This window comes from Schistocerca serialis, chromosome 3, assembly GCF_023864345.2.
Source record: "Schistocerca serialis cubense isolate TAMUIC-IGC-003099 chromosome 3, iqSchSeri2.2, whole genome shotgun sequence".
Lineage (NCBI taxonomy): Eukaryota > Metazoa > Arthropoda > Insecta > Orthoptera > Acrididae > Schistocerca > Schistocerca serialis.
Genome location: NC_064640.1, coordinates 664,258,367 through 664,272,247, shown reverse-complemented (window position 1 = coordinate 664,272,247; position 13,881 = coordinate 664,258,367). Strand labels below are relative to the sequence as shown.

Sequence of the window (13,881 nt, the reverse complement as noted above, 5' to 3'; positions counted from 1 at the left end):
CCCAGGAGGTACCATTCAGGACACTGAGGGTGTTGAGGGATCGCAGACAGCGAGCCGAAAGATAATAAAGGTGGGAGGACCAGCACAGTTTTCTGTCAAACACAAGACCCAAGAATTTAGCGACGTCCGAAAACGGAACGTTGACAGTTCCTAGATGTAAGGAGGGCGGAAGAAACTCCTTACGTCGCCAAAAATTAACACAAACGGTCTTACTGGGAGAAAAACGGAAGCCGGTTTCGATGCTCCAAGAGTGGAGGCGATCGGGACATCCTTGAAGACGTCGTTCAAGAAGGCTGGTCCGTTGAGAGCTGTAGTAGATCGCAAAATCGTCCACAAAGAGGGAGCCCGAGACATCAGGAAGGAGACAATCCATAATTGGATTTATGGCAATGGCAAACGGTACAACACTCAGCACGGAGCCCTGGGGTACCCCGTTTTCTTGGGAGAAAGTACGGGAGAGAGTAGTGTTCACCCGCACCCTAAGTGTGCGCTCTGCCATAAAATCGCGAAGAAAAAGGGGCAGCCGACCTCGAAAACCCCAAGAGAACAGTGTGCGGAGGATGCCTGTCCTCCAACAGCTATCGTATGCTCTCTCCATATCAAAAAATATTGCTACTGTTTGGCGTTTCCGGAGAAAATTGTTCATGATGTAAGTGGAGAGAGCAACATGGTCAACTGCAGAACGATGCTTTCGGAATCCGCATTCGGCAGGTGTTAAAAGACTGCGGGATTCCAGCCACCAAGCTAAACGGTAATTCACCATACGCTCCAAAACCTTACAGACACTACTCGTGAGAGAAATGGGGCGATAGCTAGAGGGGAGATGTTTGTCCTTTCCAGGTTTCGGAACAGGAACGACGATAGCTTCCCGCCATCGTCTGGGGAAAGTACTGTCGGTCCAAATTCGGTTAGAAAGGCGAAGGAGGTAACGCAGACTATGGGTTGGTAAATGCAGCAACATTTGGACGTGGATACCATCCGGTCCTGGGGCGGAGGAGCGAGAAGAAGAGAGTGCATGTTGGAGTTCCCGCATGGAGAAAACAGTATTGTAGCTTTCGCGATTTTGAGAGGAGAAAGCAAGAGGTCGCACTTCCGCTGCACGTTTCTTCGGGAGAAACGCTGGCGGGTAATTTGAAGAGCTCGAAATCTCAGCAAAGTGCTGACCCAATGAGTTAGAAATTGCGACGGGGTCCACTAATGTATCATGCGCGACAGTGAGCCCAGAGACCGGGGAGAAACTGGGCGCGCCTGATAACCGCCGAAGCCGACTCCAAAGTTCCGAGGAGGGAGTGAAGGTGTTAAATGAGCTAATAAATAATTTCCAGCTTGCCTTCATGCTATCGCGGATGACGCGACGGCATCGCGCACGGAACTGCTTATAGCGGATACAGTTGGCCAAAGTAGGATGGTGGCGGAAAACGCCAAGAGCACGTCGCCGCTCACGTATTGCGTCACGGCACGCCTCGTTCCACCAAGGAACTGGGGGGCGCCGGGGCAATTCGGAGGTGCGTGGTAATGAACGTTCCGCAGCTGTAAGAATAACGTCGGTAATATGTGTGACCTCATCGTCGACGTTGGGAAAGTGACGGTCAGCAAATGTCGCTAGAGACGAAAAAAGTGTCCAATCGGCTTGGGCAAACTTCCAGCGTCGCGGGCGCATATATGGCAGTTGAGGCTGCAGTCTAAGGACACATGGAAAGTGGACACTCGAGTGTGTATCGTCAAGGGCGAACCATTCGAAGCGCCGAGCTAGCGGAACAGTACCGCCCGAAAGGTCCAAATGAGAGAAACTTGTCGTGGAGGCAGACAATAATGTAGGGACCCCAGTGTTGAGGCAAACTAGATCCGCTTGGTGGAAGACGTCTAGCAATAGTGAGCCACGTGGACAAGGATGTGGAGATCCCGAAAGCGGGTGGTGGGCATTGAAGTCCCCAACCAGCAAATAGGGGGATGGAAGCTGACCAAGAAGATGGAGATCAGCTCGTGCCATTGGTGTGGACGATGGAATGTATACAGTACAAAGAGAAAAGGTATATCCAGAAAGGGAAAGACAGACAGCAACAGCTTGGAAGGAAGTGTTTAAGTGAATTGGGAAGATTGGATGGAGAAGAATCGTGAGTCCTCCATGGGCTGGAGTACCTTCAACAGAAGGGAGATAAAATTGGATGGACTGAAAATGGGGGAGAAGAAAGTGGTCATGGGGACGCAGCTTTGTTTCCTGAAGATAAAAGATGACCGGCGAGTAGGAACGTAAGAGGATCGACAATTCATCCCGATTGGCTCGAATGCCACGGATATTCCAGTGGATAATGGACATAGGGTGAACAGAAAATGGAGGAATGTGACCAAGGTTGCTGTCAACTCATCGACTGCTCAGAGCTTGCGACCGACAGCATGGAATGGCATTCAGCCAAAGGCAGAAGATCCTGATCCATAGGTTGTTCAGGAGCAGCTCCTGCCACCAGAGATCGGCTAGTTGATCGGCTGCCAGCAGTGCGCCTCGGCGACACAGACGACGGCCGAGGGCGATTTCCACCAGGTGGTGCTGTAGATGGGATACGCCTTGGCGGAGGAGGAGATGAACTGGGTTTCTTAGTAGCCTTCTTGGAAATATGATGTTTAGATGGAGGAGGAACCGATGGTTGCGAAGTTGGGGTACGTGAAAAATCTTCACGAGTGTGCTCTTTTATGGAAGTCCGGCTGTCTGACTTTTGGGCTCCCGATTTAGCAGAACCTGATGAAGGGTGAGCCACAGAGTGGGCAGGCGAAAGTGGTGAGGTTGAACGGGCGATCTTTGCACTGGCCGATCTGACGACCATGGCACTAAAGGTGAGGTCGCAAGTCTGCATGGCCGCCTCCTTTGTTGGCCGAGGAAAAACAAGGACAATGCTGTATTTTCCTGTCTGAGGCACGGTGGGCCAGCGACTGGCGAATAATTTTCGAGCAGCAAGGGTCGACACTTCCTTCACTCTGATTTCCTGGATGAGCTTTTCGTCTTTAAAAATGGGGCAATCTCGAGAGGTAGCAGCGTGGTCACCCATACAGTTGATGCAGCGAGGGGATGGAGGTGGACAAGCACCCTCATGGGCATCCTTGCCACACGTAACACATTTGACCGGATTGGAACAGGACTGGCTTGTGTGATTGAACCGCTGACACCGATAGCAACGCGTAGGGTTTGGGACGTAAGGGCGAACGGAAATTATCTCATAGCCTGCTTTGATTTTCGATGGGAGTTGAATTCTGTCAAATGTCAAGAAGACAGTTCGGGTTGGAATGATGTTCGTGTCAACCCTTTTCATAACTCTATGAACAGCCGTTACGCCCTGGTCAGATAGGTAGTGCTGAATTTCTTCATCAGACAATCCATCGAGGGAGCGTGTATAAACGACTCCACGCGAGGAATTTAAAGTGCGGTGTGCTTCAACCTGGACAGGGAAGGTGTGGAGCAGTGAAGTACGCAGCAATTTTTGTGCCTGGAGGGCACTGACTGTTTCTAACAACAAGGTGCCATTCCATAATCTGGAACAAGACTTTACAGGACCTGTAATTGCGTCGACACCTTTCTGAATAATGAAAGGGTTGACCGTGGAGAAGTCGTGCCCTTTGTCAGGCCGAGAAACAACAAGGTACTGTGGCAACGATGGAAGAACTGTCTGTGGCTGAGACTCAGTGAACTTATGCTTGTGAGCAGACATAGTGGAAGGTGAGGAAACCATTGCGGAAGAATCCCCCATGATTACCGGCGTCTCCGATGGCGCGCTCCTCCTTTGCGGGGGCCCTCTCTGAGGGCACTCCCGCCTTAGGTGATTGTTCACACCTCAGGTCACACCTCCCGACAAACGGACGGAGGGACCAATCGGCACTGTCGGAAGGTATCAGCTCGGGCAATCACCTCTCCCTGGGCCTGGCTGTTACCAGGGGTACGTACGTGTCCTACCTGTCTACCCGGGGCGGGGAATTACGCGTTACCCCGTCACCGGCTACGCACAAAAATGCGTGGGTCGGCCTTCAGACACGCACAGGGAGGAAGAAAGATAAAGGGAAAAACAAAGAAAGGGAAAGGAAAGAAGAGAGGTCTCAAACGCCGCAGCGGAGAAAAGGGTAACGAGAAGAGGTAAGGAAAAGAGAAGGACAAAGGAAGGATGAAGACAGACAAGCAGAGAAGGCGAAGAATGCATTACATTTACGAGCATCCGTCTCCGGACGTAGACATAAACCATACTCCCAGAGGGGGAGAAAGAGAAGGAAAGAGCCAGAGGTAAGGGGAGGGGGGGGGGGCGAAGATGGGGGATAGGGAAGGATGCGGAAAAGGAAGGTATGCAGCCCGGAAGGGAAGGAGGGCCGCATTAGTTCGGGGTCCCTTGCTCGCTACGCACGTATCCACAAAAGAGTTGTGGACCCCCTGGGGGGCACCAACAGTGTGATTCCTGCGTGGTCAAGGAGCTACTACCATGCAAGTAGTTAAGGACACCCCGCCCCTCCCGCACAACAGAATGGCTACTTTGCTGTGTTATGGGCATACTGTCTTATTGGAAAGGAAAAGCGCTGAAATGGAAACGGACAAAGGTGGAACAGACACTACACTGGGTAACCTTCCCTGCATAATCTGAAAAATTAGGAGAAGTGGTGGCAGGTCAAACCCAACAATGGCGACCATGTACTTATTAATGGAAAGATGTAAAGGGCGCTAGAAGTGAAATGGAAAATCAGGGTCCTAAACCACGTACTAGGTCCAAATAGGGACAAGAAAGACCATCCGATGGAAAGGCAGAGGGGGGGAAAGGGATAGTGGAAGTATAGGCTTGCAGCACAGAAAGGGCAGAAAGTGAAGTAGTGCTACAAAAGTTGGGCCCCCATGGTAGCCAAGCACGTACTCACAAAAGAGTTGTGAGCACCCTTGGGGGATGAACAGTTGTCTTGAGGATAAATATCCGGAACTTTTTAAAATTGTGCAATACTGTTTTGCAGTCCCTGCCCCTAATACAGTTGTGAAAATGATATTTTCCTTATTAAATATTCATTGGACTGATAAAACAAGTAAGCTCTCTGTACAGTGTGTAAAGAATTAGTTGATCGTATTTGTAACTGTAAAGATCTCGCTTGTTCTAAATACTACGACATCATCATCTCCAAGAAAGATTTACTTAAGGAGATACGAGGAAACGAGAAATATGTTTTTGTAATAAATCATTGTGGTTCACATGAAGATCGTTTGTAATATCCCTCAGTTTTTATTTTGGAAATATGGTAACCCTGTCTGCAATGTATATGGTAACCGAAGAAAACTTCCCAAGCAAAGATCGCTAAAAAAGCACTTTATTGGACGATCAGCTTCGACAGATCTGATGAAGACAGCACAGCTCTGTCGAAACCGGTCATCCAATAAAATCCTTTTCTTAGCCATCTTGGCTTGTGAAGTTCTCTTCAGTTATTGTATTATGATTATAGGCTATCACTGCAGTGATTTATGATCTTAGATTGGTTCTCACTTAGGACTGATTATGTTATGTGGACGAAGTTTTTCTAATTTCACTTTGAGCAATAAGTAAGGTGGCATCCAGTGTATTTAAACATTATTGTAGCGATATAGTAGCAATCCCAAAAGCCACACTGAATTTCACTGATTAAAATACCAAGTTAGAGGCGGCGACCTTCGGAGTATAATTCCCAACGAACACCGAGAAACCTATAGAAGAAACAAGATAAACAGTCCTCTATTCTGTCACTCAAAAACATGCAGACTGCTAGGATTTACTTTTGCTGTTTATCTATTGCAGTGCTCCATATGCAACTTCGCGTAAGGGGCAACTTACAGTTATTAGCATATTTAGATATTGTAATGTGTGTTTCCTTAAGAAAAAACTAGTAGTTTCATTTCATTTTTTATGAAGACAACCGCTGAAATGTGGTCCATTTTAAATACTTTAAGTCCCTACTAGCATGCTTCACAGATGAGGAAACAGCACAATGAAGCACGTGCAAACTCGCTCACTATTGCTCCCTCCACCACCCCATCCCCACCCCTTACCAGTCCAATTTCCACATCATGTTTTTAAGACTTCAACGAAATCTCGAAACTTTGTTAATTTCGCATCAAATCACTGAGTGTTCAGATACCATTCGTCGTTGACACATATGGTATAAGGCGATATTAGCAGACTAGATTTCTACAGCTCTAATGTTAGTGCTAAACTAAGGCTATAATAATATGCCTGGAGTACCTGTTGCCGTTGATACAGAAATCCAGTCTGGACGACCCAGGAGCCGAAGTGGAGACCAAGTTGTTTTAGTGTGACTGCTAAGAATCTGCCATAGCTCTAAGAACACTATAAAAGTCAACAGCTGTAATGAGAGGAGAATAAGAACAATTAGCCAGGTTTTATCATGTGTATTATGTTCTACAAGTGAAAGAAACTATGATTTAGTTCACAGCAAATATTTCCGTTTTTTGCATGCGTTTACGTTTGCAACTGGGCGGGTGAACGTTTTGTTGCTACATGTCCTCTTCTCCTCAAACTACAACTGAGTGACTCAAGTCAACTTTAAACACGTGGTAGCTAATTAGAGATACTGCTCTTTGACAGCTGATAAAGGTGCTAAAACAGCCAGATACAATGAATTATCTTAAACTTCAGTAATATAAATTAACTTTAATATTACCTCTTTTCTAGTCTTCATAATTACATGTTTGAGAATTTTCAGCTTCTCAAAATTTTACACAAATTTTATGATACGATTCATATTTAATTACTGAAAACTACTCAGTGGTTTAAACTCAAATCTGGTAAATATGGCTAAACATTCGGAACATAAAATTTATATGACAAGCCCAATATCACAAAGATATTTCGCAATAAATTGAAGCTCGCGACGTGTGCTTATTTGCGTGTTTCCCTATTCATGCCCCGCCAAGTATTGTTCCATTCTTTCAGTAGCTGTGTCCTGCTACTTACTCGTGAACGCCACTCGCACAAAGTTATCAGTTTGTTTCCCTTCACGTTAAGAACCGTGTTTATTGTAACAAATTACAGTGAAAAAAATAGTGTCCTAAAACTAAGCTAATGGCCATTGAAGTATGCTCTTACTGGAGACTCAGACGTCAACAATACCAGGCCAGAAGTATACCACTAGGAAAATATACATTGCCGCCGCAAAAACTGAATATACAAAGTGAAGTAAGTTCATTACTGATAGTTCTCACACCAGGCAGTAATGGCATATGAAGCACTTGCAACTACTTTTCCACTGTTTACAGCTAAGCGCCCTAACTTTTTATCGGGTGGTACTTCGAGAGACGGTAAAATACAACATGGACAATTTCTGGGCCCTCAATGACAAGATCAGCGTCCTTACTGACTAAATGTATGCATGTAGTGCAAAAGTTTTTCCTCTTAAGCAAACATCTTAGTACAATACCCTCTGAACCCATGTAAGACTTTTAAAAGACTATCTGGCCACGACAACAGATCAGTTTCGATACATTAAAATTGATAAACAATACACATTTGGAGATAACCATCTTTACATACACATTCACTTAGCTTTTCTATGCCAAGACCGCTAGGATTCCGGTTGCGGTCGCGGGTGAGACTTCGTGTTACTTCTCAGATGACGATACGAAGGAACGTTGCAATAAAACGCATCCAACTTTCTTCTTCCTCCTCTACCTGCAAATTTTGATCCCAAGATAAAAGTTTTAACTAATTTTTCGTATTTCTCTCACAGTAAATTTGCAAGTTTTTTGAAACGTAATACTGTTTCTTCATTTGTGTTCCGACAATATTTATAGTTTCCTCTATTTTCTTGACGTAGTGAGGAACGTACGCAAAATACACGTTTTCAAAGTGTTGCTAGTAATGATAGGAGCCACATGGAAGCGTGGTGGTGTTCCGAAACTCTATCAAATTTATTTAAAAGAGGCATTTATCGCTAGAGAAGCGACATCAGTCTGTTCATTACACACTCGTGAATTGGTGATACTGTATGAGAATATTCACAAGGGGCGGATATGACTTGTGGGTCCCCGATTTTGCTCAATTTTTGAAAGGACGTTCTGTATTGAAAATAAAGAGACTTTTTCGGCTCTTTACTAGACACTCCTAAATTTGAAAAAAAATCAAGGTCAAAGCTGACGACAGAAAATCTGTCTTTTAAATGCTGTACATCTAAATATCGTCGAAAAACAAACATTTTTTATTAATGTAATATGGCGTCCAAAGGTAATGACGTTCGAGTTTCTAACGTTATTGTGTTATCATGCTGCAGCTTGGGTACCCTTCATTCAGTGAGACTAACAGAGCGAGCTAGGCGGTCGGTCAAACGGTCAAGGCATTAGACTACTAAACGGCTGGTCCGTGTTCGATTCTTGGTTGTGGCTTTTCTCCATTCGATTTTTTTTCGATATCGTGATAATAGATATACCTTTCTTTCCTCTTTTCGGAAGTAAAACATCGGGAGACGTGACTAATAATAAAATTAGTATATAAAATGTATCGAATGTATTTACAGTTATTTTCGTCGTGATACATGACAAGCTAGATAGGACTTTCAATGACGACGACGACGACGACGACGACGACGACGACGACGACGACGACGAACCTGCACCGTGAAAGTGATACCACCGAAATGTTCCTCCCTTTGTCAACCGTGTGACTTTTACTTTTTCCGACAGATAAAGAATGTCATCCCACAACTTCAAAATAATGCGACATCACAGCAGAACAAAGAATTACAAGATAGGCCGGATGCTATCAAAATTCATGTGTTGGTCCATAACCAGATGTTTGTTGTTTGTTTAGTTTTAGGGTGCAAAAACAACTAAGTCATATGCGCTCATGTCATAACCTGAAGGAGGTATGGGATGGGTGGCCAAGCATGGCAGACAAACAGCATGCCTGTCTGCTGAGTAGAACATCACGCCATTATGACGGCGGTAATTCGACAGCTTCTGCTTAGAGATTCTCAGATGGGCTAGTGTATAAAAGGCGCCACTGGCCAAACGGATTCAACGTCGTATTTAGGTGGCGTAATATGGACGGACGAGAAGATGCATAAACGAAACACCCATAGTCTAGTTTAGAACTGACAAGGGATCGGAGGAGGGTTGTCCGATCTGCTCCACAGGAAGTACCGCATAGTATACGTAGGACATTGAAGGACTGGGTGCAGTGGGAAGCCAGGTAAGACACGTCGGAGGAGAAAGGAAGTTTTCTATCAAGCATGATACCCCAGATTTTCGTAGTTTCAGCGAACGAAAGCGCAATAGGCCCAAGATGTAAAGATGGTGGAAAAAAAACCACTGCGCCACCAGAAATTCATGAAAACGATTTTGTCAGTGTAAAAGCGAAAGCCATTGTTGATGCTTCACGAGTAAAGGCGATCCAGACATATGCTGAAGACACCGCTCAAGGAGACAAGTCCGTGGAGAACTGCAATAGATGGCAAAATCGTCAACGGAAATGGAGGCAGAGATGCCTGGCGGGAGGCATGCTGCAATAGGATTAATGGCTATAGCAGAGAGGACAACGCTCAGGACGGAGCTCTGAAAAGGCAAAATCCGCACCTACCTTGAAAACTATCTTCTAAAAATTCCTGAAGGAAATGGGGCATGCGGCACCGAAAGCCCAATGTGTAAAGAGTACAGAGGATATCAGTAATCCAGCAGGTATCGTATGCTTTCTCCAAATCAAAAAACATAGCCACAGTCTGGTATTTCTGCAGAAAACCGTTCATGACGTGGGTTGACAATGTGATGAGATGGTCAGCTGCAGAACGGCGAGCTCGGAATCCGCACTGTGCAGTGGTTAGTAAATTGCGAGACTCGAGCCACCAAACCAGCCAGGCGCCAACCACACATTTCGTCACCTTGAAAACACCTGGTGAGAGAAATGGGGCGGTAGCTAGAAGGAAGGTGTTTGCCTTTACCGGGTTTAGGTAGGGGTATGACGGTGGCTTCACGCAGCGTCCGGAAACGTGCCCTCTGCCCAAATACAGTTCTACATATGACGCAGAAAGTGCTTGCCCGCAAGAGAAAGGTGCTGCAACATCTGACTGGTGTGGAACATTGGGATGAAGTGAGAGCATGATGTAACTCCTGTATAGTAAAGGCGGAATTGTAGCATTCATGATTCTGAGAGGAGAAGGGTGTCACCCAAGCCGCCTCCACTCGTTTTTGATGGAGGAAGGGAGGGTAATAGTGGGTAGAGCGCGAAAATTTCGCAAAATAGCGGCTTAAGCTGTTGGAGATAGCAGAGGTTCTACAATGACATCATCCACTACGGTCGTGCTGGTAACTAGGGACTGGACCTTGGTCCCAAAGAGCCGTCAGAGGTTGGCCCACACGACAGAAGAGGGAGTGGAATTGTTAAAAGAACTAGTAAATGGCATCCAGCAAGCTTTCTTGCTGTCCTAAAGAATGCTACGACACTGTGCACACAACTGTCCATAACGAATATAGTTCGCCATCGTAGAATGACGGATGAAAATGCGAAAGCATATCTCGGAATTGCGTCACAGCACGCATCAGTTCACCAAGGGACTGGGACACGGCGCGGCGAAGGTGAAGTACGAGGAATGGGATGTTCTGCGGCGATAAGGGTAACGTTTCTAAAGTACTCTATCTGGTCATCACAGCTGAGGGAATGTTGTTCGCCGAAGATCGCCAGGGAGAGCAAAGCGTCTAGTCAGCCTTAGAAAGATGATAGGTGGGTTTACACATACGTGGGGTAGGAGTGAGTAAACGGATAGCAAACGGGAAATGGTCACTTGAGTACGTGTCTGAGAGAATGGACCACTCAAGACGACGGGTAAGCTGGGCAGAGCAGAACAACAGGTTCAAACGGGAACAGGTGTGCATGGAGTCTGAAAGGAATGTGGGTGCTCCAGTTTTAAGGCAGATGAGGTTGAGTTGATTGAGAAGGTGAGCCAATAATGTTGGTTGATTTAAAGAGGAGGGGAAGAGTCCAAATTGCTAGGTCATCGGTCCCTTTTACCGATTAAAATAATTATACAAGGTTGAGAACAAAACAAACGAGAGTTACAACACAAACCTGGGAGAAAGGAAAAAACTACAAGAATGACGGAAGGGCTAAAAGCACTACAATACTACATAGGACAAACAGGTAGGAGGAATTAAAACAAGAGATCAGATGACCATGCCTGGCTGATCACGAGAATAATAAGCATAAGCCAGCCACTCTGCGACACATTAAAACCTCCACCCTAAAAGCACTTGCGTGGAGGACACAAAGGGACGAAGGATATGAGCTAAAACTTACATAGAATTATAAAACCCACCCTCGCGGGTAAAACGTAAAACCAGAACAGCCAATGAGGTGCTGTCTGCTAAAATTAACGCTAACGAGTCCGATAAATGAAGATGATGCCGCTGGGCAGCCAAACTAGGACAGCGCAACAGAATATGTGCCACTGTCAACCGGGCGCCGCACCGACAGTGACGTGGGTCTTCACGGCGCAGGAAATAGCTGTGGGTTGCCCAAGCGTGGCCAATGCGGAGCTGGCAGAGAACTACAGAGTCCCTGCGAGAGGCCTGCATGGAAGACTTCCACACATTCGTTGTCTCCTTAATGGCATGCAGTTTGTTGTGCGTACTGAGTTTATGCCATTCCGTCTCCCAAAGCCGAAAAACCTCGCGGCGTAATAATGAACGCAGGTGAGTTACGGGAATGCCGATCTCCAGAAGCAGTTACCGTGTAGCCTGTTTGGCCAGCCTGTGGTCAAGTTCATTTCCTGGGATTCCGGCGTGACCTGGGGCCCAGACAAACACCACGAGACAACTGGATCGTTCCAGGGCACTGATGGACTCCTGGATGATCGCTACGAAAGGATAGCGAGGATAGCACTGGTCGATAGCTTGTAAGTTGCTCAGGAGTCAGTACAGAGAAGAAACGAGTCGTCAGAGCATGAATGGATGTACTGAAGTGCACGAGATATGGCCAGGAGCACTGCAGTGAATACGCTGCATACATCAGGCAAGGAATGTTGTTCAATATGGCCTCTATGGACGTAGGCGAAGCCAACATGACAATCAGCTATCGAGCTGTCGGTGTAAATCACTTCAGAGCCCCGGAACACGTCAAGAATCGATAGGAAGTGACAGAGGAGAGCCGCGGTGTTAACTGAGTCGTTAGGGCCATGGGAAAGGTCCAGGTGAAGCTTTAGCCTAGGTCTACATCATGGAGGTGCACGTGGATGGACCTCTACTAGAGGTGGTACAGGGAAGGACTCTAGTTCAGACAGAAGGGATCGGACACGAGCCGCAATCTGAATCCCTGGCCAGGGCCACCAATGTGGGAAATCCAACCCAACCACTGCGGTTGAGAAAACGCGACGGTAATGTGGATGCTCAGGAGAACTACGAATGTGTGCAACTTAACTGGAGAGCAGTTGTGTACACCTAACCTTCAATGGAGGGACATCGACCTCCATCAGGACGCTGGTCACCGGACTTTTCCTAAAAGCTTCCGCCGCTAGTCAAACACCACAGTGGTGGACTGGGTCGAGAAAATGCGCCGCCAAACTATAAACCAGACTCCTATAGTCAAGGCGGGGTTGGGACAAGGGCTCTGTAGAGCTGCAGCAGCGTAGAGCGATCTGAACCCCAGTTGGTGTTTCTCAGGCAGCGGAGGGCATTGAGGTGCTGCCATCACTTCCGCTTAAGCATATGAAGGTGAGAAAGGCAAGTCAATTCGGCGTCGGAAACCAGTCCTAAGAATTGATATGTCTCCACTACAATGAGTGGATCGTCATTAAGGTGGTCTGGTTCCGGATGAATGGTATGACGCCAACAGAAGTGCATGATACACGACTTCATGGCTGAAAACTAGAAGCTATGGGCCAAAGTCCAGGACTGCGCCTTGTGGATGGCTCCGTGTAGGCGCTGCACAGCAACACCAGTACGGTTCTGGAGGAGCAATACGAAATGCAGAAGTCGTCTGCATACAGAGAAGATGAGACTGACGGCCCTACAGCTGCTGCTAGACCATTAATGGCCACCAAAAATAGAGATACACTCAATACTGAGCCAATCAGGACCCCATTCTCCTGGATAAGGTGGGGACTATAGGAGGCACCAACTTTGACATGGAAAGTACGGAGAGATAGGAAATTTTGGATAGAAATCGGAAGCAGGCCCTGGAGACCCCACACATATAATGTGGCAAGGATATGATGTCACCAGGTCGTGTTGTAAGCTTTTCGTAAATCGAAAATGACGACAACCAGGCATTGGCATCTGGAAAAGGCTGTTCAGATGGCAGACTCGAGGGACACAAGATTACCAGTGGTAGAACGACCCAAGCGGAAACCGTTCTGGCATGGAGTTAGTAGACCACGTGACTCCAGGACCCAACAACCGCTGACTCACCATACGTTCTAGCAGCTTACAAAGAACGTTGGTGAGGGTGATGGGCCGATAGCTATCCCTATCAAGCGGGTTTTTACCGGCTTTGAGCACAGGAATGACGGCGCTCTCCCGCCATTGCGATGGAAAAATGCCTTCGCACCAGATCCAGTTGAAGATGACAAGGAGATGTCGCTTGCAGTCGGGCGATAGATGTTTAATCATCTGACTGTGGATCCGATCTGTCCCACGAAGTGTGTCAGGGCAGTGTGCAAGGGCGCTGAGGAACTCCCACTCTGTAAATAGGGCGTTATAGGGTTCACTGTAGCGTGTAGTGAACGAAAAGACCTTCGCTTCCATTCGCCTTTTGAGGGTGCGAAAGGCTGGGCATAATTCTCCGAAGCAGAGGCTTGAGCACATTGCTCAGCAAAGTGCTCGGAAATTACGTTTGCGTTGGTAGGTAACACGCTGTTTATGTTAACACCTGGGACACCTGTTGCGGTCTGGTACCCAAA

At 46.9% G+C, this 13,881-nt stretch overlaps 1 protein-coding gene across 1 annotated transcript in view; it reads left to right on the top strand.

Annotated features, from left to right (window-relative positions):
• LOC126471077 (uncharacterized) overlaps nt 1-8,615 on the top strand; it is a 45,589-nt gene extending 36,974 nt beyond the window's left edge. The window contains exon 3 of the mRNA XM_050099149.1: nt 8,512-8,615. Coding sequence (XP_049955106.1) covers nt 8,512-8,615 — 104 coding nt within the window. The remainder of the gene's footprint in view (nt 1-8,511) is intronic.
• Nucleotides 8,616-13,881: the final 5,266 nt, after the last annotated feature.